The sequence below is a fragment of the Pipistrellus hanaki genome (genome assembly GCF_964339955.1).
Source record: "Pipistrellus hanaki genome assembly, chromosome: 11".
Taxonomy (NCBI): Eukaryota; Metazoa; Chordata; class Mammalia; order Chiroptera; family Vespertilionidae; genus Pipistrellus; species Pipistrellus hanaki.
This window is the reverse complement of record NC_140513.1, coordinates 26,020,931-26,044,772: the sequence shown is the minus strand read 5'-3', so window position 1 is coordinate 26,044,772 and position 23,842 is coordinate 26,020,931. Positions and strand designations below refer to the sequence as shown.

Here is a 23,842-nt window from a genome sequence, read left to right as displayed (position 1 = left end):
GACTACATACTTTTGGGCTTTGGCTTGGCTTTTACAAGTCCTTGGGTCAGGCTCTAGCCTGGAGCTGGGCGTGGGACGTGTGAGCCCCGAGAGAGGGAAGGCTCTTGGTTGTGGATGGAACCCGGCTGCAGGGTGCCTGTGCCGCCCGGAGAGGTGAGCGCCTGGCCAGATGTGGGGAAGGCTGGGAGGGGGAGGGACGAGGGGAACCAGGGCGGGCCGGGAGCCTTGATTGAAGCCTCTGGAACCCAGGCCGGAGGAGAAGGGGTCCGTCGCCAGGGCAATGGAACCCTCACAGTCGGCGTCAGCAGCAGCCTGGTCTCCGGGGGGCGAGGTCACTCTCCCCGGAGGGCTGGCAGCACCGCGCCCGGCGGGGCCGGCGGGCTCTCCGGAGAGGCTCCGGGTAGGATGGCGGACCTCCGTGGGGACATCGTGCGCGTCCGGGTTTGGGAGGGTCTCTGCGGGGTTCCGATGAGCTGTCTGTGGGGCGGCCCGTGGGGTCTGCGAGGATCCTGGGGGCCGGGGGCCGGGGGCCGGGGGCCGGTGGCGGGGACGGGAGGCTGGGCTGGGCGGAGTCTGTCCTCGGAGCCCAGCCGGGACCAATCGCGCCGACAGAGGGGCGGGGCGCCATCACGTCAGCCCGCGGCCGCCGCGGGGCCTGCTGATCGCCGGCTCCGCGCCGCCCGGAGTCGCCCAGGCCTCCCCTCCTGCCCGGTCCCCGGCTGCCCGCCCCGGGCCCGCGAGGACGCCGAGGCCGCCCCCGGGGGTGGGGAGCGGAGCGGCGGGTCAGCTCTGCGAGCGCCGCGCCGGCCGTCCGGCCCCGCCCCCGCCCCCGCCCCGGTCCCGGCCTCTGGTCCCAGCATCCCGCTCCGGGCCCAGGCCTCTGCCCCGGCCCGCTTGCCAAATAGGTTCCAGTCGCCGGCCCGGACACCAGCGAATGCCCAGGTCCAGGTCCCAACCCAGGCCCCCCCTCCAGCCTCGGACCCAGGCCCTGGCCGGGCCCCCATTCCCTCCTCTGCCCTGGTTCCAGCTCCTGTCACCAATGCCAGCCCCACCCCGGTCCCAATCCCAGCCCCAGTGTTTGCTTAAGCCCAGGGCCCAAACCCTGCCCTTATTACTCCAGTCCCCACCACAGTGTCTCCTTCTATCCCACCCGCCGGCCCCTTTCAAGCTCCCGTGCCCAGCCCGGCCCAGCCCATTCTCTCAGCCTTTGCCCGCTTCTCTGTGTGAACCCACCTCTCTCCCACCACCTACTCCTCTCCCTCACCCCCGGCCCCTCTCCCAGCCCCGGCTCAGGTCCGGGCTCCAGCTGCCACCAGCCCTGTTGCTGCTGTTGCTGTTTTCTGTCCTTGGCCCAGGGGCTGGTGAGTGCAGAAGCAGCGAGGACTGAGGCAGGGATGGGGTTCTGGCAGGGAGGGGCGGCCTGGGCGGGATTTGGGAGAGGGGGGCCTGGGTGACTAGATCATTGGGGAAGAAATGGGGAGAATTAGGGAGCAGAGAGTTCCTTACACATCTGAGGGGAGTGGGGAGGGTAAGCAGATCCCTCGGACTCTCTGAGGCTCAGCAGGTCCTAGGACAGAGACACCAAGGTTCCATCCCTGGGGTCCGTTCTGACCCAGGTTGACACTTGGCTTTTCCAAGGAAGTCTTGGTCCTGCTCTAAAGTTCGGTGGGAGAGACCTGTTCCCACACCGGACAGCCTCTAGTCCAGTGTCGGGAAGAGTGAGCCTAAACCTTTGAGACGGTAGGCATGAAAACAGGGTTAAAAGAGCAGTTTTGAAAAGTAACATGTAGCAAACAGGTGGACATGGGTTCGTTGCCATTATAACGAGTTTTCTTCTTGTAATGAGTTTTGTTCCCAAGTGCTAGGAATAATTCCTGACACTTTTTTGTTTGTTTTTATTAATCCTCACCTGAGGATATTTTTCCATTGATCTTTTTAGAGAGCATGGAAGAGAGAGGGAAAGACAGAGAGAAACTACAGTGTGCGAGAAAAACACATCAATTGGTTGCCTCCTGCACACCCCTCCTCTCGCCCCCACCAAGGCCCGGGCCGGGGAGGAGCCTGCAACCAAGGTATGTGCCCCCTTGTCTGGAATTGAACCCAGGACTCTTTGGTCCACAGGCCGATGCTCTATCCACTGAGCCAAACCGGTTGGGCAATTCCTTACACTTTTAGAGCAGGGTTGAAACTCAAGGCCATTTTACAGATGGGGAAACTGAGGCTCAGCGGGGGAGCAATTTGCTCCAGGTCATACGGCTCGTAAATGGCAGTATTGGGGCTAGGAAAAAGTTTCCTAATTACTACCCCACACTAGTTTTTCCCCCCACTGCAATCTGTGCCTAATAGGAAAACAAACCCAGGTGGGGAAAGGCTCAAAGCACAGTCTGTCCTTCATCACAAACTCTTCCTCATGTGCCAGTTGTCAGCCCAGGGCTCCCATCCAGCCAGAAGGTGATTTGGATAAGACAGATCCAACTTCTTAACAGGTGGGATGTGGGAGGAGGAGAGGGGTCCTGGTCAGAGGGGTTGTGCCATAAAGATGACTATGGTCTTCATGCCCCAAACCCCAGCTTCCTCGGGAAAAAGGGAGGGAGCCCTCTAGATAGGATAGAGATGTGCCGGAGAGAGTCTTTGGCACGGATCACTAACAAAGTAGCTGGGGCTGGGGGGTGGGTTTCAGTGAGCTCTGGGGACCTGGTTCAACGTACAAACATGAGGAGATGAATGCATGCCAAAGGTCACTGCCCCAAGATCACTGGTGTCTGGACGCTTACACGTCTGAGTGTGTACCTGAGGGATCTGTGGGAATGCTGTGTGCACATGATTGTGTGCATGTATGTGATTGTGCGTTGGTGAGGGAAGGCGCGTGTACGTTGCATGGGGTGCAAGCGAGCCTGTGTGTCTGCTGAGTGTCTTAAGTTCCTGTGCGCGGGGAGGGTGTGTGTTGTGGCCCACGCATGTCCTCTTCAGCTCGACCTGCTCCTGCAGACAGAACACTGAAGTGTTAGCTTCCCGATGGGCTGACAACTTTCCTGTTCGGATGCCTCTTATAACACACACACAGGGAATCCACCTGCCCCAGCCCGACTCCTTGAAGGAAGGTAGTAGCCGGGCCAGTTTTCCAGTTTGGGTGAGGGGGAGTCCCTACCGCTGAGCCCAATTCATAGCTTTCATTTTTGTCATCATGGCTTCTTTGTTCCGGAGCTCAGTGGGCAAGCAGGCGCTGCCTCGGGAGGAGGCTGGCTGACAGCCACAGAGCCGTAGGAAGTGGGGAGATGGGGATTTCAGCGTGATTGTCCGGAAGCAGGCTTAGGCGGTTTGGGGAGAATGGTAATGAAGTTGGGAAAGAGTGCTGCACGGCCTGGCTGCAGGCAGGGGTGCCCTTCGTGCTGCTGACAGTCACCGCCTTGGCCACCGTGGCCGGCCCTGCAGGAGCGCCCTGTGACCAGGTCCCAGTGGGCGTGATGCACTTTGCTTGAGGAGGGGCTGCCAGTGTCACAGGACCATAGCAGCACAGTCGGTCTCCATATAAATGCTCATTGTTGGCTTCAATCTCATTTCAGGAATGGAAGGTACCACCTGAGTCTCCTGGGCCTTGGGCGCAGCTGACTGCATTTGCATAACCCCGTCAGGCCTTGCCATTCCAGAAAGTGACCCTTTTTTCCTACCTACTGCTGTCATTAGCAGGCCAGCCTTAGCCTGTGTGTGTGTGTGTGTGTGTGTGTGTGTGTGTGTGTGTGTGTTTCAGGTGGTGGAGGAGAATCCTCGGAGCTCCATTGGGAAGTACTGGGCCATCAGGATTCACCTGAGCTGGCCTGGGACCTTACTCATGCTTCCTGTGGGACCCAGCTCTGTGGGCCTGGGTGAAAGCAGCCCCAGAGCAAAGCTCGGAGTGAACGGGGACATGCCATGTTCGTTGGAATCACTGCGGCTCTGTGTGCTCGTTTGTCTGTTGTTTCCCCAAGATCATTAGCTGTTTTTCATGAGCAGCTCTCAGAGGGTCTGCTCTGGGGCCTGGCCAAGATTTCTTCCTAAGAATAGCAGTGGCTCGTTTCACGGTTCCAGGTTTGGGGAGGAGAAGCCTCCCTGCCCCCAGCAGAGGGTGCTCCAGAGCTCTGCTTTCTTGTGACAGGAGATGAGGCTGTTCAGTTCTTGGCTTTTTGCCTTCCCGCTGTCAAAGCCAGGACCCTAGGAAACATATCTTCCCCATAGCTGGTTCATTTCCCTTCATCCCTCTTAGATACAGTGCCACTGCTCTCTCAGTGCTGCTCGGTGAGCCTCTGGTTCCTGGGCAGCGCTCAGCTTGCAAGGTGGCACGTCTTCCTCGCTGGCAGTAGAGACTGATCAAGTGGTCTGAACTGGGCAGACTAGTCCTTGAGTGTAACCATGGCCTCCACTCCTCTGCAGGGTGACTCTGGAAGTTGCTGCACTCAGTGGGGCTAATCTTAACCAGGGTGCCTCCTTCAGCCGCCTCCTTTCCCCAGATGCCACTTTCTCTGTTATTGCAAATACCTCATTTTTGGAGTTAAATCTCCCATTTCCAGAGAGGGAGATTGTCAGACTAGGTAAGCCCTGTGGGTATTTCCTATTTGACTGAAAACTGCTTCAGGCGCCCCACCCCCACCCTGTCCCTGAAGCTGTGATTTCCTAACCTCCTCACCTGTCTTAGAGGCATCTTCGGGCCTTCTCTGGGACTAGACTTGTCTCCAGGCTGTCAGATTCCCCAGAACTTTGCCTGCCATTTGGGACTGTGCTATCCAGCTGAGCTACTGGGTTATTTTCACTATTATAGCAGTCCTGGCTGCTGACACCAGACTTTCCCATTCACCTTGGCTTTGCTCCTAACAGCCACGATCAGGTATCTTAGCATTTCATTTAGAGATGACCCTCCCCGCTCCTCCTGCCCAGCCTGTGAGTAATTCCCAAGAGGTTTGAGATTCCACTAGGTCACCAGTGACTGCCTCCCTGGGGCTCCCTCTGGGAAGCCCCTCTGGCTGCTTATTCTGAGCCCTAGAGGGCCCGGTGACTCCCTTTCCTCCTCTCCCAGGGGCTTTGGTGGTGGCCTGCCAGCTCCTGTCCTTGCCTCCGCCACCCAAGCAGGCCCCTCGCAGACTCACCACACTTCCCCCTCCCCCCTCCTGTCCTGAGCGGGTACACAGGCAGCTCTTGTGAAGCTTCTGAGGGTTTTTACTGCTCCTGACCACAGGGGAACTGAAGGGGGAAGAAAATAAACAGGGAAGTTACACAGTTTCATGCTGACTCCCAAGCCCCACAGGTGGAGTTCCAGCCAGCGCAGTGGCCTAAGAGCCGTGCCAACACACACACACTTGCATGCTCGCTGTCCACACCTCTGTTTTGTTAGGCTGGGTAACATAGGAACAATGACTCCTAAGTGAGGGGAGCTGTGGGGTCATATAAAGGGCCCTGGTTTGGGACGTATACAGATGTAGGGTTAAGCCTCAGTTCCCTTATCTATAAAAGCAGGTCATTTTTTCAAGGTCTTTGTAAAGAGTAAAGCAGATGATGGTTAGGGCAGCATGAGACCCAGCTCCTGTCTCAGAGCAGAACATTGGTTGAGTTGGTGCTGTTGGTGAGGAAGACTGGTGTGCCTGCTGCTTAATGGAAATGCCCTCTGTCCTACCTGCCCCTTTCTTTCTCGCCTGCTCCCCAGGAGGCCTCTTCCTGACCGATTACTCCACCTGCTCACCCCGCAAGCTGAGTCCTTTCCGCTCCTTTGCCAGCACCGAGCTCTTCCACTTCCATGTTCCTGAGGACACATTCCTGGCTGTTTGGAACCTCATCATCTTCAAGGAGCAGGGGGGGTCCTTCGGGGACCATTGCCCAGACCAAAGTGTGACTGTGTGAGTGTCTGAGCCAACCTCCTGACCCTCACTTCTAACCTCTTCCCAAACTAAAGTGTTACTTTATGAGTGTCTAAACTGATCTCTTGACCCTGACCCCTGACCCCTGACCCTTGTTGAGGTTGCAGTATGACTGAGTGAGGGCCAAGACCTCTGTTTCATGATTTCTTCGAGACCAAAGTGCGACTGTGTGAGTGCCTGAGCTGACCTTTTACCCCCTCCATGCCGACCCCTGACCTGGATCTACTTTGTTGTATGTATCAGTATAGGGGCAATCTACTTATTTGCAGGTGATGAGTGACTGTTCTCCTTTCTTTTCCCCATTTCTCATCTCCCACCTCATTGCCTGCTTTCCTCCTCTCCTCATTCTGGTCCCCAGGTATTTCCGGTCCGGGGCACCCCCCGTCATCAATCCCCTGCACACACACTTCCCAGGGGACACGGCTGTGCCTGGGGTTTTCTCACTGACCCTCAGCTGGACACTGCCCAACCGCACGTCAGGCATCTTTAACGTCAGCAGCCCCTTACCCGGGGACTGGTTCCTGGCTGCCCACCTTCCCCAGGCCCACGGCCACATCTCTGTCAAGGTGGGTTGATGTTGTCTAGGGCGGGAGGGGGCGGAGCTGCTTCTCCATCTTTGCTGAACCCCCCTCACGGTTCCCTGGGACACCAGCCTTGCTCCAGGGTGGGAAACTGCATGAGGGTGGCTGGGATGGGCCCTAGTTGGAGGTCAGCAGGTCAGGGGGTGGGCCAAGATTTGTATGAGGCAGTTTGGGAACCTTAGGAGGACATGTGGGTCCACGTAAGCGGAAAGGAAAGTTCAGAGTCTGCCATCAGCGAGAGGCCCCGGCACTGCAGAGTAGTGTCCCTTCCTATGGGAAGGTGCAAGGTTAATCGAGGTGATCAGAAGCCAGCTGGGGACAAGTCAAATGCTGCACCACAAATGCAAGATAGCCCTTCCGACTCTTGTAGGCTACAGCCCAGTCAGTCCATCTGGGAGAATGCGTTCCTCTCCTATCCTATTTCAGCTCCCACACCCACTGGAAGACCGTGCAAGAACACTCTGGGGCAGGGAGGGCCTTCCTGTGAAAAGCAGGCTTTGGGCAGCTGGTGTCCATCCAGACGGCTGCCTCCTCCCTTTCCTCCTAATACCTGAACTGATTTCATAGAGCAGAGGTGGTTAACATCTGAAGTGTATGTTCAAAGGTCAGAATGCTTTTCCCAGCCGGTCTGGAGTGGAAGGAAATGCCACAGTTTTCCTGCCGCTCCCGGGTGGGGGGCAGGCTTCCCTCTTGTAGTGAAAGGATCTGTAGTTTTCTTACTCCTGTTGGAGGGTGTGATAAGCTGGTCATTGTCAAGAGTGGGATGGCCATGTGTGTGTGGGCCAGTGGTAAGGACTGAGCATGAGCAGAGAGAGGATTTAAAGAACAGGATGCTAAAGAACATGAAAGCTATCTGGGTTTGGCCATTGAGAATTGAGAGGGACATAAATTTCCAATCAGGTGAAGATTTGATCTGGAGATACCTCTCCAGGCTGAGATCCTTGACGGAAGGGGCTCTGTGGCTGTGGTAGACTCACTTTTCTTCCTCCTACTGTAGCTGAGTGAGCTGAGAATCCCACAGGGACATGTGTACTGGCACTGCTGTTTTCAGAATGGGAACTAGGGCTGACGGAATGTCTGTTTTCCTAAGAGAGATGTACAGGAGAACTTCCCGTCAAGGTCTGGGAGCCCTCTGGATGAGAGCATGTTGGGCGCTCGGCTGGAAATGGCTCTGGGTTCTAGGTAGGTCTTGACTCTTATCAGAACGAAGGGTTATTCTATTTGGAGGACTGTCTTAGGTCTTTGGTCAAATTCCAAAGAGCCAGTTCCTGATCCTAACTCTGTTCCTGGACTCTCTTTGCGAGGACTAGCAGGGAAAATCTTTCTGAAGCTCTGCTCTAGTTATCCCAAAACTTTTCTGGGTGGTCAGGAGGAAATAGGGACCTAGGCCAGGGTTGATATTACGGGAGCTGAAGCCTAGTTAGGAGAGGTCACAACCAGGTTTGGTTGACATACCCATTTGCAACTAGATAAAGCAATGGGGTGTGGGGGACTTGCTACTGCAAACTGGAGCCCTAGCCAGCATAACACTCTGGAGTGTGGTGAGATTAGAAAGAGGAGGGCACAGTTACACCTTGCCTATGAATGGCAGCAGACCTGGGCACCATGAGAGATGTAGCTCTTCAGTTAGGCCTGTTCTAGAAGCTCAAGGGGTGGGGATGGGAAGAAAGGATCGTCTTTGTAGTCCCTCTGAGAATTTGTCTCCTTTAGGAATCTTACTAAGGATTCTTTAAGTTTTTTGGTTAATTCTCTAGATTCTAGCCTGTGGGTGGATTATCCAGAATATTTCTTCAGGGCTCCATCTTCTCAAGTTGCTTTTTCCTTATTCCAGGTCTTGACTTCCTATGAGGCTTGGCCAACACAGGAAGTAATATGGGTTCAGGTATATCCTTGGGTGGGGACTGAAAAGTCCTAGCAATAAGAAGGCAGGGCTGTTTAGAGGACCCTTTTTAGCTTTGGGGGTAAGCTCAGACCTCCCTTTAGACCTTAGTCCTTGAGTGCTTGCTTTGTCCCAGGCCTTGGGACACAGATAAAGAGGTAGTGAGATATAAGAGGTGTTTTGAGAGGACAAAGGAGAGATGGCTAACTTAGAGGTGGTCTTAGGAAACTGTTAGAAGGTGAGACCTGAAGTTGAGAAGGCAAGGAAAGGCATTGCAGGGTGGATATAGCATGGGCTGAAGGTTGAGAACTGTAGTGGTTCAGTGTTGGGTGGTTGTTGGGACAGGTAAGGGAGAGGAAAGGACGAGCAGAGGCCAGATCACGAAGTTTGAACTTTATCCTGGGAGTGATAGAAAACCTTAGGAAGTTGTTAAAGGGAAGTGACTTATCTGGCCCAGGCCACTGTCCTGAGCTCTGGTCCCACACTTCTGCTAGCCAATGTATCTGTGTTATTCACCACTCTATTCCCAGCACCCAGCACAGAACCTGGCACATAGTGGGGGTATGGCAAATTTTTGTTGCCCTTCTGCCATCTTCTCAAACTCATGTTGTCCAAAACTGATCTCATTTCTCCTCCTTTCCTCTCCTCTTTCTATCAAGCTCTTCCATCTTGACCCATGCCCTCCATCTCCTTGCCTTTCCTATCTCGGAACATGTGTTCATCCTGTGATGCCCAGCTGCCAGTCTGCCCTAAGGGGCTGGCCTTTGAACTGTGGGTAACATCTGGCACCCAAATGGCTCATTAGGGGAAAGTTCTCCAAAATATCTGGGGCACAGTTCTCCTTGGATGCTTTCTCTCCCCAGTCTAAGATTTGAAAGTAAATGACAGCAAGTAAAATAATGAAAACCATGATAAGGAAGCCAGATAAGCAGATTGTACAGATGAAAGGATTTGGTTGAATCCATCAACTAGGATGAAACATGGCTCAGTATCTCAACTGAAGAGGTTAAAATCTGCTAACAGCGCTCATTCTGCTCTTCCTCCTCCTCAACTGTTTTGTTTGTGTTTTGAATAGGTAATAAGTGCACCTGGTACAACATTCGAAAGGTACAAAAGGCAGTGAAAAGTAAGTCTTCCTCTTCCCTTGTCTCCCTTTCAGTTCCCTCTTCCCCTCTCCAGAGTTAACTAGTAACCAGCTGTTAATCAGTTCCTTATATCACTCTTCCCTTCTTGAAGGACTCTTCTCTTGGCCCTCACAGAACTCTCCTGGTTTTCCTCCTGCCCACTGCCCACTCCTTCTCTGCCTCTTTTCCTGGTGTCTTCTCTGCTTGATCAAGCATATTGTGGGCTTCCATGCTTGGTCCTGGGACAACTCCTTTCTTATTATCTATTTCCTGTTAGGTATCTCCAGCACAATAGTTTCAAGTACCACCTATAATTTAATGCCTTCCAAATGTACTCAGTGAGTCCTAATTTCTTTGAATCTCAGGCTTTATACCCACCTGCTTACTTGACATCTTCGATTAGAAATCTCAGAAATGTCTCAGACTTAGCCTGAACAAATTAAAATAAAGCCAAAGCAAAAGTCTCTTTAGTTCCCATTTCACTTCTCCTAGTCCAAGTCTTTCCTTTATTTAGTCTTCTTCTCAGTAAATGGCACTGCCATTCACTGACTACTCAAGCTCCAAATTTAGATGTCAGACTTGATTCTTCTCCCCGCCCCCCTCCCGCCACTTCTCTACACTCACTTCCAAAAGAAAAGTCTCATTGACTCTTCTTCTAAAAGCATGTCCTTTATGCATCTACTTCTGTTTCCACTCTTAGCACACCTGCCCTCAGCTTTCTCCTGGGCCACCCCAGTAACCTTTTAAGTGGTTTCCCTGCGTCCACTCTTGCCCCTTGTACTCTGTCCAGCACTCATTTACGTACATGTTGACTACTGCTGACCGACAGTGGGTCAGGGACTGACATGTACTGGGTACTGGGATATTCTCACGAAGAAGGCCAAGTGGTTTTGGGGCCCCTTCAGTCTGCAAGCCCCATCCAGAGCCTGGAACTGGCCACCCTGCTTAGGCCTTTCCAAAGAAACCCGGCTCAGCCATACCTGGACAGTCTAGGACTGTGGTCGGCAAACTGCGGCTCGTGAGCCACATGCAGCTCTTTGGCCCCTTGAGTGTGGCTCTTCCACAAAATACCACGTCTTGGGTGAGTCTATTTTGAAGAAGTGGCGCTAGAAGTTTAAGTTTAAAAAATTTGGCTCTCAAAAGAAATTTCAGTCGCGATACTGTTGATATTTGGTTGATATTTGGCTCTGTTGACTAGTGAGTTTGCCGACTACTGCTCTAGGAATCAATCTAGGGTGTTCTGTTCCAGCTTCTTTCCCACACCACTTCTCACTTTTGGCCCTCTTGGTTTCCCAAGTTTCCAGGCTTTGTCCCAGTTCCTTCCATGATTGCTGATGTTGACTCAGTGTGGACTCTCACTTGGCTTTTGCCTTGGCTGTTCTTGAGGACTTTCATTCTGGTGCCCTTTCACTAGCCCCATCACAGGGAGAAGGTCGCTGAATCTCTGCACCTTCCCTGGTCGCCACTGAATGCTCCTCTTACAATAAGGAGGGGTATTGGACTTACACAGTGTAAGGCAGGAGCACACCTTAACCATTGCGGTATGTCCACTGATCCTTCAGTTAAGCCACTAGCAAGCAATATATGGAGCAGTTTTTCTTCCCCTAAACTGTCCCACAAGGAAATGGGCCACCTTCCGAGCATGGGCGCCCACCGTGGGGATCATTCACCACAAGATTGCTGTGGGTGATTCCTGTCATGGGACATGGTGTTGATAAAATCACTTGTGCTAGTAGTTCTGGTCCTTAAGGTTTGATACCAAAGATGAGGGACATTTGCTTTGGATAAGCAGAGATTGCAGTCCCTGAGAAATGAGGGATTTAGGAACTCCTTGAAGGCATACTCCTTTTTTTTTAGGTATGCTATTTTTTATCTTCGTTCTTTAACTCAGCAGATATTTTTTTTAGCATCTAGTGTTTGCCAGGTGGTGTGGGAGGCATTGGGGTTGCAGTGATGTTTTTTGCATCATTCCAGGCGGAGGGTAATGGGGTTTCTGGCCTTGCATCCTTCAGGGCCTCCTTCCAGCTTTGCTGGAACTCTGTGGCTGGCTTGTTCCATGGTGTGGAACTCAGGGGCATGTCAGAGCCTGGGGCTTCTGTCTCGGAACAAGATTTAGAGCTATGTCTCGGTCAGAATAAACATGTACGTGAACAGCGGCCTCTACTTTATTGGGCTGCACAAGGTCCTCTGCTCTCAGAAGGCCAGAGAGCCCTATTCAGGAGGCACCTCCTCCCCTGAACCGCTCCACTGGCAGGGCTTAGATAGCTGCAAACGCGGCAGAGAAGGGACTGGAGTAAACTGGACTGGTGTTCGCCGAAGAGTGCTGAGGCTGGGTGGGTCAGGGGTGGTGTCAGCTGAGGAGAGAAGGGCTGGGGGTCTGATCCAGAAGAGCAGGGAGATGTGGCTGTTCTCTAGCCTGAGCGGAAGAAGCAGATGCACCTTGAGACGAAGCAGTGGGAGGGGAGACATAAGGCTTCATGAACGCCAGAGCTGCCCTCAGCTGTGTTGATTCATTTCTTCACTGATTCTAGCAAACTCATCTGCGAGGTGCACACTTCCTATTGGGCTCTGTGCCTGGGGAAACCAAAATAGGATCAGGTTACTATTCTCAAGTTGCCTGGAGCTAAAGAGTGGCCCTTCCCTGGGGGTATTAAAGCAGAGCATGGACAAGTACTTGGAAAGGGCAGGCGGGGAATAAAGGAAATTAAAGATGCACATTGGGGGGGCGGGGGGAGAGGAAGGAGGAAGAGGTTGGATTGGAGGCCTTTATAGAGCTTTACAATGCCCAAAGAGAGCCAGTGTTGTAAGTTCCTGAGGGCTTGGGGTGGTTTGAATTGCCTTGAGGGGCTGTTCAGGAATGCTCAGGAGGACGGGTTAGATTGCAGGAGGAGCAGGCTGGGCCTGATTGTCAGAAGGGCCTGGATTTGAATGCCAAACTTCAGCCAAGGCTGAGGGGATCACAGCAGATCCGCAGATCTAGGAAGGACAGAGCTAGTCCAGCGGGAAGGACCCAGAACTTAGAGACCTCAGTCACTGCCCTGGAAGCAGGAGCCAGAGGTGTTCCCCCATCTGCCATTTCTGTTCACCTTGCTTTAGCAGCACCCTTGCTGTCTCTCCCCCTGCCACCCCTGCTTTTGTCTTAGGGTCTCCAGGATGAGTGTCAGTACCTCCTTCAGCCGCAGCTGATTGTCCGGCGTTTACTGGACGTTGCTGTGCTGGTGCCTGGCCGTCCCTCGGAGCAAACCCTCTCCCCCCACAATCACTCAGCCCTATTCAAGTAAGTTGAATCCCCCTCCTCCCCCAAAACCTGGCCCTTTCCTTCTTCCTTCCCTGACCTCAAACAGGGAACAGGCTTCTCTTGGCCTCTAAGCCTATCTGCCTGTTCCTGCTGTCCCCCGGGCCACCCTGGACTGCTGGGCCTCCAGAGCCCCCAGGGTGGGTTGGACTCCTGCCTCCCTCTCTCCCAGCACGGAGAGGAGGATCTGAAAGGGCCTCCCATTCCCGTGTCCCCAGCACCTCCTTGTCCCCTTCTGCCCAGTGTTTCCCTCATTCTGGTGTCCCTCTCTCCTGTCCGTACCCTGTGTTTTCTTACCCCCAAACTCTCCTCTGCCCAGGGTCTTTGTGCCCAGCTTCACTTACAGGGTTTCAGCACAGTTGGTGTGTGTGGGGGGCCGAGGGGCATCCGCCTGCCCCCTGACACTTCGCCTACGCCCCAAGGCCCCACCCCTGCACAACTCGAGCTCTGTGGCATGTGGAGGTGCCTCGGTATGCCAGCTGGAGCTAGCACTGCCCCCTTGGGGCCGCTGGGTCTACGTGCGTGTGGAGACACCATCCCGGGGCTCTGGCAGGACCGTCCGCTTCCAGCTGTGTGTGCGGTTGCAAGGTCAGAAGCCACATCTGCCCCAGCCACCCAGCTTGTGTTGACATCTGTGATTGGGAGGAGGCAGGCATGGTGCTGTGTCCATTACCCCTCTGCCATCTCCCTACAATCTTCCTGACCCCACCCAGGCTCCTTCACACTCCCTGAAGCCCTTCCACTTGGAGCTTAAAGTCATTGGAAAGCCTTCAGATAATTTTCCCACCACTTAGGACTCACTAAGGGACCTGATTGTTCTCCTTAATTTAATCTGTCTTTCCGTTCCCAGGGTAGGCAAGGACAGCTAGGACCTCTGGGAATTGGCCTTGCAAAAGCCCATGCAAGTCAGTGAGAGGGCAGTCATCTGTTCCAACAGTGTCCTTCAGGAGGGAGAGCTGACCTTGATCCCCTCCAACATGACATTCTATTAGCTGTGACCACTAGGAAGGCCCTGGGCCCTTTACTGTGACCCCGGATGCCGCATACTCCCAAGGGACATGTAATTCTAGTTCTCACCCCTCCCACCCTTGTCAAATCCTGTCTGGCTCAGATCTGGTTTGTGGTGGGGCCGAAGGGCTGTGAGGGTGACAGGCCTCAGCTCTGATTTCCTTTGCCCCACAGAGTGCCCAAAGCCCAGCCTGACCCGTGCCCTGGCCCCTGGAGCTGCCATGAACATGCCCCAGTCACTGGGCAACCAACCACTGCCCCTAGAGCCACCATCGCTTGGTGCCCCCGTGGAAGAGCCCGGGGCCACGTCTCCACCTGAGCACTGCTGGCCAGTGCGCCCGACGCTGCGCAATGAGCTGGACACCTTCTCCGTCCACTTCTACATCTTCTTCGGCCCCAGCGTGGCCCTGCCCCCTGAGCGCCCTGCTGTGTTTGGCCTGAGGCTGCTGCCGGTGCTGGACAGTGGAGGTGTCCTTAGCCTGGAGCTCCATCTCAATGCGGTACTTTGTGGAGAGGGGGAGGCTGCCCCTATGGGGAACTTGAAAAAGAAGGTGGCAGGTGTGGAAGACTGTGCAGGTTGCTTTTACCCAGCTTTAAGATTAGAGACGATATCAGCCTAATTCTGATCAACAAACATGCCCTGGGTATTGACTCTACTGTGAATGGGTTGGGTCAGCCAGGGCAATTCAGAATGGTCCAGATTTCTGTAGTTTTGTAACTGAATCGCCCACTTACTAAGGGCCTCTCTCTATCAGTGTTCACTTTCTTGCATATCTCCTGTGACGGGGAGTTCACCTGCAGAGGCCATGTTTAGACAGCTCCAGTTGCTAATGGCAGTCTTGACATTCCATGCAAACCAACCTCTGTGGATTTTTAGGATATGATCTTTGTTTTGCCCCAGGAGCTATATTTTAGTGAATCTATCCCAGTCCTTAAAAAAAAAAATTCATAGACTTGATTTTTTCAGGGCGTGTTATAGAAAAATTGAGTGGAAAGTACAGAGAGTTTCCATGTCCCCACACAATCTCCCTAATTATTCACATCTTGTATTAGTGTGGTGCATTTGTTATAGCCCTGTCCTATTTTAGCATCCCTTCAGATGCCCCTCAACCTTCTCAAAGCTGAAAATATCATCATCTTAGACCTCCCTCCATCCTCTGCTGTCTTCTTTGGTCAAACCTCTGGTCAACATGTCTCTGAAATAAATGGTCTGAGGTGGTCTGACCAGGGTGTGTGTGCAGACTGTGATTATATTACCTCTTCTGCTCCAGCACCACACTGATCACCTGGGGTTTGGGGTGAATAAAGATCTCTGGGTCTTTTTCCTTTCCTTCCTTCTTATTTTCTTCAAAAACAATTTTATTCATTTACTTTTTAATTACAGAAATAATAGAATCACATGTAAAAGCTTTGGAAAATAGAGGAAGACATTCTCATAAAATAACTGCTTAGTCTTTTGGTGTGTATCTTCCCAGTCCTTTCCCATATTAACTTCTTATTTATCTAATTGTAACCAAGGGGCATACATATTTTGTGCCCTGAGCATGGGGATCATGTGACCTACTGGCAATTCCCAGCTCATATTTTTGCAGTGAACTTTTTAACCCCAATGGAAGAACTTACGTTCATCTTTGAGGCACTGCCTAATGATACTGGTTTGGATCTTGGGCTTTCTCCAGTATGGAACTCACACACTTGAAAAGCCAGCCTTCGGTGCCTCTTAGTCATTATTTTCAGCATTGGGTAAGACTGGGCTGAGGACAGAGTCCTGTGTCAGGCCATTAGCAGCTCTCTTAGGTTAGCATTGATCCAATAAGGATCCCTCAGCCAGGGATCCTTTTAATTAATTCTACTATCCCCCAGCTCTGGGGCGGGGACCATTTTCCTATGAACCGACCTGAGATTTGGTCTGTGGCTTGATGTGGTCTGTTATGGTACTTAGGTCAGAACTTTCAGGTGTTCCTGCTGGTCAGGACAGAGCTGATTCTTCAACTTGAAGATGCTCCTTATTTTTATACTCAAATTCTGTTTGACTCTGTTCTGACTAAACACTGTATGTTTATTTGTTATTGCCATGCCTTTGGGCAATGACAGTGAAGCCTTGATTTGACCTAGACCGGCTGCACCCATACTGTTCTTCCTCAGTATCCTGGGAATAGAGGCCCAGTCCCAGGCAGCCCCTTAGCCTGTCCCTCTCTGCATTCTTGTCCATTTACTCTGCTGGGCCTCTGACTAATCTTTACCTGATGGACTTACACATCTGATCACTCACCATGTTTCCTTCTTTGCTTTGGTTGCTTGGAAGTCAGCATCAAATATATGGTCCACATTTGGGAGCAAATTTTATTGTTCTATCTTGAGTATTCAATTTCCCTCATGCATTGATTTTATCCTCTCATTATGTATTTAATAAGCTGCCTCAAATCCTTCTGGAGGTGAGCTTATGGCAACCTGCTGCCTTTATTCCTTTAGACAATCCTTTGCATTTACTCCTATGGATATCTGGTTTCTTTTAATCCCACCCAGGCTGCTACATTTAACCCCTCAGGCATTCTATTACACCCAGGAGTACCTGATCATTGCACCTGAGGAAGAGTGCATTTCTTTACATGCCTCCTGCCTTCAGGCCCCAGTGAAGAGGTGAAGATGATTGAAATCTTACAGTTGCCTTTGTTCACAACTACTTTCTATGTCCAGCGACAGCTCCTCTTCCCCCCCCCAAAAAAGCTAGATACGATTGAAAACAGGGGGTATTCTCTTTAGCCTGAACAGCCTAACAATTCTGCCCAAAGGATTCAGAATGGGGCCTTGTCTGTTCATCAGTCTTTGAAGCATCTCTGATGTGGGAAATTTGGTGTTTCCCAAGGTTTTGTGTTCTCAAAAGGGAGGAGAGATTGGCTTTGGCGTTGAGAGTACCTGCAGGAATGTGAGGTCCAGCGAGGGCCTGGCGGAGTTTAGGTGGTGGTGGTGGTGGTGGTGGTGGTGGTGGTGGTGGAGGGGGAGGGTGGATTAACAGGTGCAGGAGTCTGGGCTGATGGGTGGTGGTCGGTCCTGGTGGGAGGGATAGCTTCATCTCCACACCCTTCCCCAGAGCTCCCTGCGCCAGGAAAACGTGACCGTGTTTGGATGCCTGACTCACGAGGTGCCCTTGAGTCTGGGGGATGCAGCAGTGACCTGCTCCAAAGGTGAGGATGAGGAGTGGGGGAAGGAGAGAGGGCTGGTAGTCCCGAGGGGCGGGGGATGGCACGGAGGAAGGAAGGTCTCGGGGAAGTAGGCGGTTGCAGGTGAATGAGGATTCTTTACGTGGTGACCCCACGTTGACCTTTCCTTCCTGACCCCTGACCCCTCTCCCCCCTCCCAGAGTCCCTTGCTGGCTTTCTCCTCTCCGTCAGCTCCACGTCCCGAGTGGCCCGGCTGCGAATCCCGTTCCCACAGACCGGGACGTGGTTCCTGAGCCTCCGCTCCCTGTGCGGGGCGGGGCCCCGGTGAGCGGCGCGGAGGGCCGTGGCGGGGCCGTGGGCGGGGCGGGAGGTGGCCCGTGACCCCCGTGACCCCCGTGACCCCCGTGACCCCCGTGACCCCCGTGACCCCCGTGACCCCCGTAACCCCCGTGACCCCCGTGACCGTGCAGGTTCGTGTGGTGCCGGAACGCCACGGCCGAGGTGCGGCTGCGCGCCTTCCTGTCGCCCTGCGTGGACGACTGCGGGCCGAACGGCCAGTGCAAGCTGCTGCGCACGCACAACTACCTGTACGCCGCCTGCGAGTGCAAGGCCGGTGAGCGCGGGGCGGCGGCCAGGGCCGGGCCGGGTTTGGAGGGGCGGGAGGGGGTGCTGGGGAAGACCACCCTCCCCTGGCCTGGCGCAGGGCTTCGCCAGAGGCCCCGCAGAAGGGCCTGCCGCCTCCCTACCCACCCTGTGCCTTCCCGCCCGCAGGGTGGCGGGGCTGGGGCTGCACCGACAGCGAGGATGCGCTCACCTACGGGTTCCAGCTGCTGTCCACGCTGCTGCTCTGCCTGAGCAACCTCATGTTTGTGCCGCCCGTGGTCCTGGCCATTCGGAGCAGATACGTTCTGGAAGCCGCTGTCTACACCTTCACCATGTTCTTCTCCACGGTATGTGACGGCGTCAGTGTTTACCCCAGTGGTGGGGGAGGGTCTTCATGTTCCCCGTGTTCTCCCCTGCTTTGGGATGTCTGTGCCTTTATCATCGAGGATGTCTCCAGTTCACTGTCTTCGGTAGCAGCGCCTCCCTACCTTTTCATATCATGGTACGCGTAGAATACGCTCATTTTTGTAAGGCACGCTGGGATCCATGAACAAGCCAGTTTGTAACTGAAAGTAACCAACGGCCGGCGGCTGCAGACTTTGTGGGTCTCTAGTTGTCTCGCACCCTGCCTGTGCACTCTGCGGGCGCAGGGGCCTCTACCTCAGTACGCTGGCCACGGAACTGTTCTGCAGTATGAGATGGTGCCTTCCCCGGGAGAGGGCTGCCTGGGGCAGGAGGCCTGCACTGTCACCTGGATTTCTACATGGAGAGTCACTTTCCTCACCTCCTTTCATGATGTGAGGGCTAGCTATACAGTGTCCATGTTCTCCATCGCACTGGGGACTTCCACCACGTGAGCACGTTCTTTTTTATATTATGAAAAGGTATCTCCCCATTTAGTAGCCATGGCTTCCTTTAATTATCATGGGGACTTTAGGAAGGCAGGGGAATCTATAATTGGGTAACTGATAGAAACGTCTGGCTATTAGAATCCTAAGAAACTTTACCGATTCAACTGTGTTCTGAGGCCTGATGGGAAGTGGCAGTGTCATATAAATCCCAGCCCAAAGGAGCATATTTATTTATTTATTTATTTATTTACATATTTTATTGATTTTTTTTTGCCCCTCTCCCTCGCTCCCACACATCCCCTCCCCAAAAGGAGCATATTTTGATGAAGATTAATTTAGCTTTAAACCCCTCTCCTCCCATTATAGAATCTCCACAGTATCTTCTCTGTGCCTTTCCATTCTTTCATAATCATAAAAATTCATATTACAAGCGTGCATCACAGATATTCTAAGGGAAGGTAGAGGAGTGAGTCTCCTAAAGTGACTTAACTTCCATTAGACTCCCTCCCCTCCCAAGTTCTGCATCTAGGGATCTTTCCATCTCATCTCTGGGCTCGTGGTGTCTTGTGACATGTGTCTGCCTATGAGCACTACAGAAAAATCTTAGATGGATTCAGACTCTCCTCATGTCTTGGCAACAAAGATAGCACAGTAACCAATAGGTGCATCTCTTTTGTCCAACATTATAGATCAGACATATGTCCAAATTAAAAAAATATACTGCCTGGTCGGCATGACTCAGGGGATGAGCATTGACTTATGAACCAGGAGGTCATGGTTTGATTCCTCGTCAGGGCATATATCCAAGTTGCAAGCTCAATTTCAAGTGGGGGCATGCAGGAGGCAGCCGATCAATGATTCTCTCTCATCATTGATGTTTCTATGTCTTTTGCTCTCCCTTCCTCTCTGAAATCAATGAAAAAATATTTTTAAAAAGCCCTACTTATCACTTAGGAGAAAGGGGTGGGGGGAATGTCCTGCCACTGAGGGTCACGTCATACCTAGGGCCCTCCTAGGACGTTCATCCACAGATATGGAAGAGTGGCCTGATCCATGCCGTGTAGAGAGCACATTCTGTTTTGCTTTCCTGCCCCCCTTTTTAGACCTGCTCTGACAGTGCCTCGTTCTATTTTTATATTAGACACTGTTTCTCTGCTTTTATTGCCAGATGCCCTTATACTGTTGCTCACCAAATCCTCCAGCAGCAGCTGTTCCGCCAGCCCACTCTTGGCTGCGTGCTGATCTAATGTGATTCACAGTTAGGAAGAGAGCCGAAGTGTAGCAGGAGCTGGAGCATGCGGGGGAGAGCCACGTGCTCTGCATTTTGCACAGGCACCCCGGGTATTGTCTCCAGAGCGCTCAGTTCCGATGACTCCTCATTTCCTGGATAGAATGGCAAATGAAACACGGGGAGCCTGAAGTGCCTGGCACCACATACAGAACTTCTACTTTCTGAAATAAGGCAATAGCAAAAGGTTAAGAAAAATATACTGGCTCTGAGGTATTGCCTGAAGTCGTGCTATAACTCCTGTCCTTTCCTACATGGGCCAAATGCAGAGCTACTGGTCTCCCAGTTCTCCCAGCCAGGTTCCCTGTTGTTCCTCTTCTCCCATTCTTTACTTGGTTTAGATTATTCTGTTCCTAAGCAGCCTTCGTCTAAGGACCCATTAGGCATGTTGTAGGTCACAGTGCCAGGATAGTAGATGACAGTCTTCTCTGTCTTCAAATCCAGGACAGCCTACACTTGGTAGTAGTGCAATAAATGCTTATCCAGAACATAGGAGCAGACATTAGATTTGTTCTTCAGGAGTTAAAAGTGTAAAATGTAAATATGTAAAATACTTAAAATGTAAAATATATAAGAGTTTGGGAAAGAGTGCTTTCCCCTCCTAAATCATCTGACCTTATCTCCACCTTCTTGATCTCAACTCTAACTCATTCAAACAGCAGACTAGGTTCTCCCATTTCCATTCTTCCCAGAAGTTCAAGAAACCCTGTTACTGCCAGTGAAGGAACAACATGTGATGTTGCTCAGCTCTGTCTTTTCTCAGCTGTGGACTGGATATCTCTGCCCTCTTCCCTCGCCCAAGGCCATGCCTCTGGAGGGCCTGGAGACCTGTCTGACCAAGGTCTGTGAGGCTACTGCTCTTTGAGATTCACAGCCCTGTGACTTAGGATTGCCTTTCAATAGAATGATGAAGAAACTGGCCTGGGCTGAAAGCAGTACCTCAAGGGTCCCTTTTGTCAACGAGCAAGACACTTCAAAAGCCACCGTTAGATGCCATAGCACTTAACCCTCGCGCCCCAGCTTCAGTTCATCCTGATGTGTTTCAGTCCAACCCCGGGAACTACACCAACTTGTTTCTCCTTTCAAGAGATGCCTTCAATAGCCATGGCTTCCAGAGGGCTGATTCACAGAGATCTTAAACTTTTTTGATCCCTTAAAATATCCTGACATGCCTTAAGCTCAGCTCCAATGGTTGCTTTTGATCAGGTTTACATAGGTCAAAACCTTTCTCTTCAATTCTAGCGTCTTAACCCTGCTTCCATCACTATCACGACCCATTCTTTCGGATGGAGCGAGGATTTTGTCAGGAGGTGGGAGGAGTGAGCATGCTGCTGCGGTGTTTGCTCTCGGTCTGGAGCTGTTTTCCTCAGAGCTCTGTCCAGTGTCTTTTTTTGGGTGGGCTCATGGGCAAATGACAGAAATCCTCAGAGGGATATGTGTTCCCATCACCTTTGTACCAAAGATATTCTTACAACCATACATGTTTTTCGTGTTTGGCTTTAATAAATACTCAAATAATATAATTTAAAAAATATGTATATTTTATTGATTTTTCACAGAGAGGAAGAGAGAGGGATAGAGAGTTAGAAACATCGATCAGCTGCCTCTTGCACACCCTCTATTGGGGATGTGCCCGCAACCAAGGTACATGCCCTTGACCGGAATCGAACCCGGGACCCTTCACTCCGCAGGCCAAACCGGTTTTGGCTCAAATTTTGTAAGAAGTTTAGAGAAAAGTGACAGCAAAAGTTCCAAGACAAAGAGAACTCAGGTAACTCCTAGGTAACCTTTCACATTAAGGTGACATAGGATGTCAGAGGCTGTGATAGCACATCCCAGAGAGGCACAGGGATGGGGACCACAGATGAAGAGGGGCTGATGGTAGACCGTGACCTTTCATTGAGGTGCCCTGGATAGCTTGATACAATATCACTTGTTCCCTGCACCCCTCTCTGAATCTCAATCCCCCATCTGCTGTGTTCCCCACAGTGAAGGAGAGCTGGACACTGTCTCATGCCCACATTGTTCCCCATGGTGTGAAGACCATGCTCTTCTCCATGGCTGTAGGGTCTGCCTCTTTTCTCACTGTGTCCTCCATGGCACTGGGTAGGAGGTAATGAAGAGGCCAGTTAGGGCGTCAGACTCAGCCTGAACTATCAGGAGAGGCTCGAACATGCTAACATGCTAGGAGGCTCGAGGTCTCGGTTGGCCAGAGTCTAGCCCCAGAGCTTGGGTTGAGGGTGAGGACTGTAGATGAGACCTACAGCAAGCACGAGGAAATGGGAAAGGATTGGCCTCAGCTTGAAAGACCTGGACCTCCCTGGCCTGATGTTCTCCACAGCACACTCCAGAAGCGGGAAGGTCAGGAAGGTGAGGTTGAAGGTCAGGGATGCCAGTTACATGCAGCTTATGAGGCAGAACGGGCCTCCCTGGCCTGTTTTCTCAGGAGTGGGGAGTGGGGCATTTCCCACATCTGACCTCTGACCTCTGCTTCTCCAGCAGCAGCACATCACCACCCAGTGGCCTCTCTCTTCTGTTTTGTAGACCCGGACCTCTCCCCCAGTTCTCTCAACGCCTGTCATTTCTTTCTCCAGTTCTATCATGCCTGTGACCAGCCAGGCATTGTGGTTTTCTGCATCATGGACTACGATGTGCTACAGTTTTGTGATTTCCTGGGCTCCTTAATGTCCGTGTGGGTCACTGTCATTGCCATGGCTCGTTTACAGCCTGTGGTCAAGCAGGTCAGTCCAGCTTGGGCCCTGGGGGACAATCATAGCTAAAGTCTACTTGAAATTCATTCCCAACCCCTCCCTGAGGGCATTGCCAATGCTTCTCTCCATCCTGGCCCGGCCCCTAGAGTCCTCTTTCTCTAGGTGCTGTATTTGCTGGGGGCTATGCTGCTGTCCATGGCTCTGCAGCTTGACCGGCATGGACTCTGGAACCTACTTGGACCCAGTCTCTTCGCCCTGGGGATCTTGGCGACAGCCTGGGTAAGGGTGGGGAGAGCTTTGGGTGGGGCATCCTCGGGTTCAGGGCCCTGGGAATCTGGTCCCCAATTTGAGGTGGGCTAAGACCCTGTCACCATCACTGTTGAGCTCATGATGCCCATCCTAGTCTTAGGTACCTTCCTGTCACAACCATGGCTCAGGGGAAGCCTGAGAGTGACTGGCTCTGACTTGGGTTCCAGGGCCTCCCATTCCTGAACCCCACTTCTCTGCCTCCCCTAGACAGTACGCAGCGTCCGCCGTCGGCACTGCTACCCACCCACGTGGCGCCGCTGGCTTTTCTACCTGTGCCCTGGCAGCCTTATTGCAGGCAGTGCCATCCTACTCTATGCTTTTGTGGAGACACGAGACAACTACTTCTACATTCACAGCATCTGGCATATGCTCATCGCTGGCAGTGTGGGCTTCTTGCTGCCCCCTCGTGCCAAGACTGACCACCAGGTTCCACCTGGAGCTCGGGCCCGGGGCTGCGGTTACCAGCTGTGCATCAATGAGCAGGAGGAGCTGGGCCTTGTGGGCCCAGGAGGGGCCCCTGTCAGCAGTATCTGTACCAGCTGAGAGGGACTTGGAGTCTGGTGCTTGGAACATGAACCCTTCCCAGAATGCAAAGCGCCCTCCTGGGTTTTTCCAGGCGGTGCGGAGCTTTCCCAGGGACGAGAGACAAGTTGTGTTTCTCGAGGATTTGTTGTCTTCCTTGACGTGGAACTCTTCCAGGGACCTGGCACACTTCCTGAAGATTGGAGCCATCCTGCGTCCATTGAGAGTTTCAGGGCTGTGGCCTGTGCAGGGCCTCAGGGCCCCTCAGGACCAGCAGTCCCTCCTAAGGCGTGGAGCCCCTCCCAGGGATATGGAGCCCTCCTGAGGACACGGATTCCTTCCTGCGGAGACAGAGCCTCCAAGGACATGGCATCATTCCTGAGGAAGTGGAGTCCATTTTGGGGAAACTGAGTCTCCAGATCTTCCAGCAGCTCAGCAACTCTGGCCTCAGGACTCCTTCCCAGAAGCAGCATCTGTGCTGAGCTGTGCTGGGAGGGGACAAGCAGGAACTGGGACTAAAGCTGGTATCTTGAGTTGATGCAGGTGGAGCCTGGTGTGTCTCCAATGAAGTATTTGCTGGTTCTGTGGTGCCTATTTTTCTGGGGCCAAATGTGTGGGGAGGGGAGGG

General features: G+C 52.7%; 1 protein-coding gene across 8 annotated transcripts; it reads left to right on the top strand.

Moving 5' to 3' along the window:
• The first annotated feature begins 190 nt into the window (after positions 1-190).
• On the top strand, positions 191-23,796 carry TMEM8B (transmembrane protein 8B). Of its 8 annotated transcripts, none has more exons than XM_084898170.1 (13): positions 191-1,361; positions 5,672-5,861; positions 6,241-6,448; positions 12,619-12,743; positions 13,081-13,349; positions 13,944-14,269; positions 16,861-16,954; positions 17,131-17,254; positions 17,401-17,543; positions 17,702-17,880; positions 22,267-22,413; positions 22,546-22,662; positions 22,904-23,796. In XM_084898170.1, exons 1-13 carry the CDS (start codon positions 935-937, stop codon positions 23,537-23,539), a joined length of 2,985 nt encoding a protein of 994 aa, XP_084754296.1. In that variant the 5' UTR covers positions 191-934; the 3' UTR covers positions 23,540-23,796. The 8 variants fall into 8 exon arrangements, with proteins under 8 accessions (XP_084754296.1, XP_084754295.1, XP_084754297.1 ...); XM_084898169.1 differs by having other exon boundaries at positions 12,610-12,743; XM_084898171.1 differs by having other exon boundaries at positions 12,610-12,743; positions 22,900-23,796.
• The last annotated feature ends 46 nt before the right edge of the window (positions 23,797-23,842 follow it).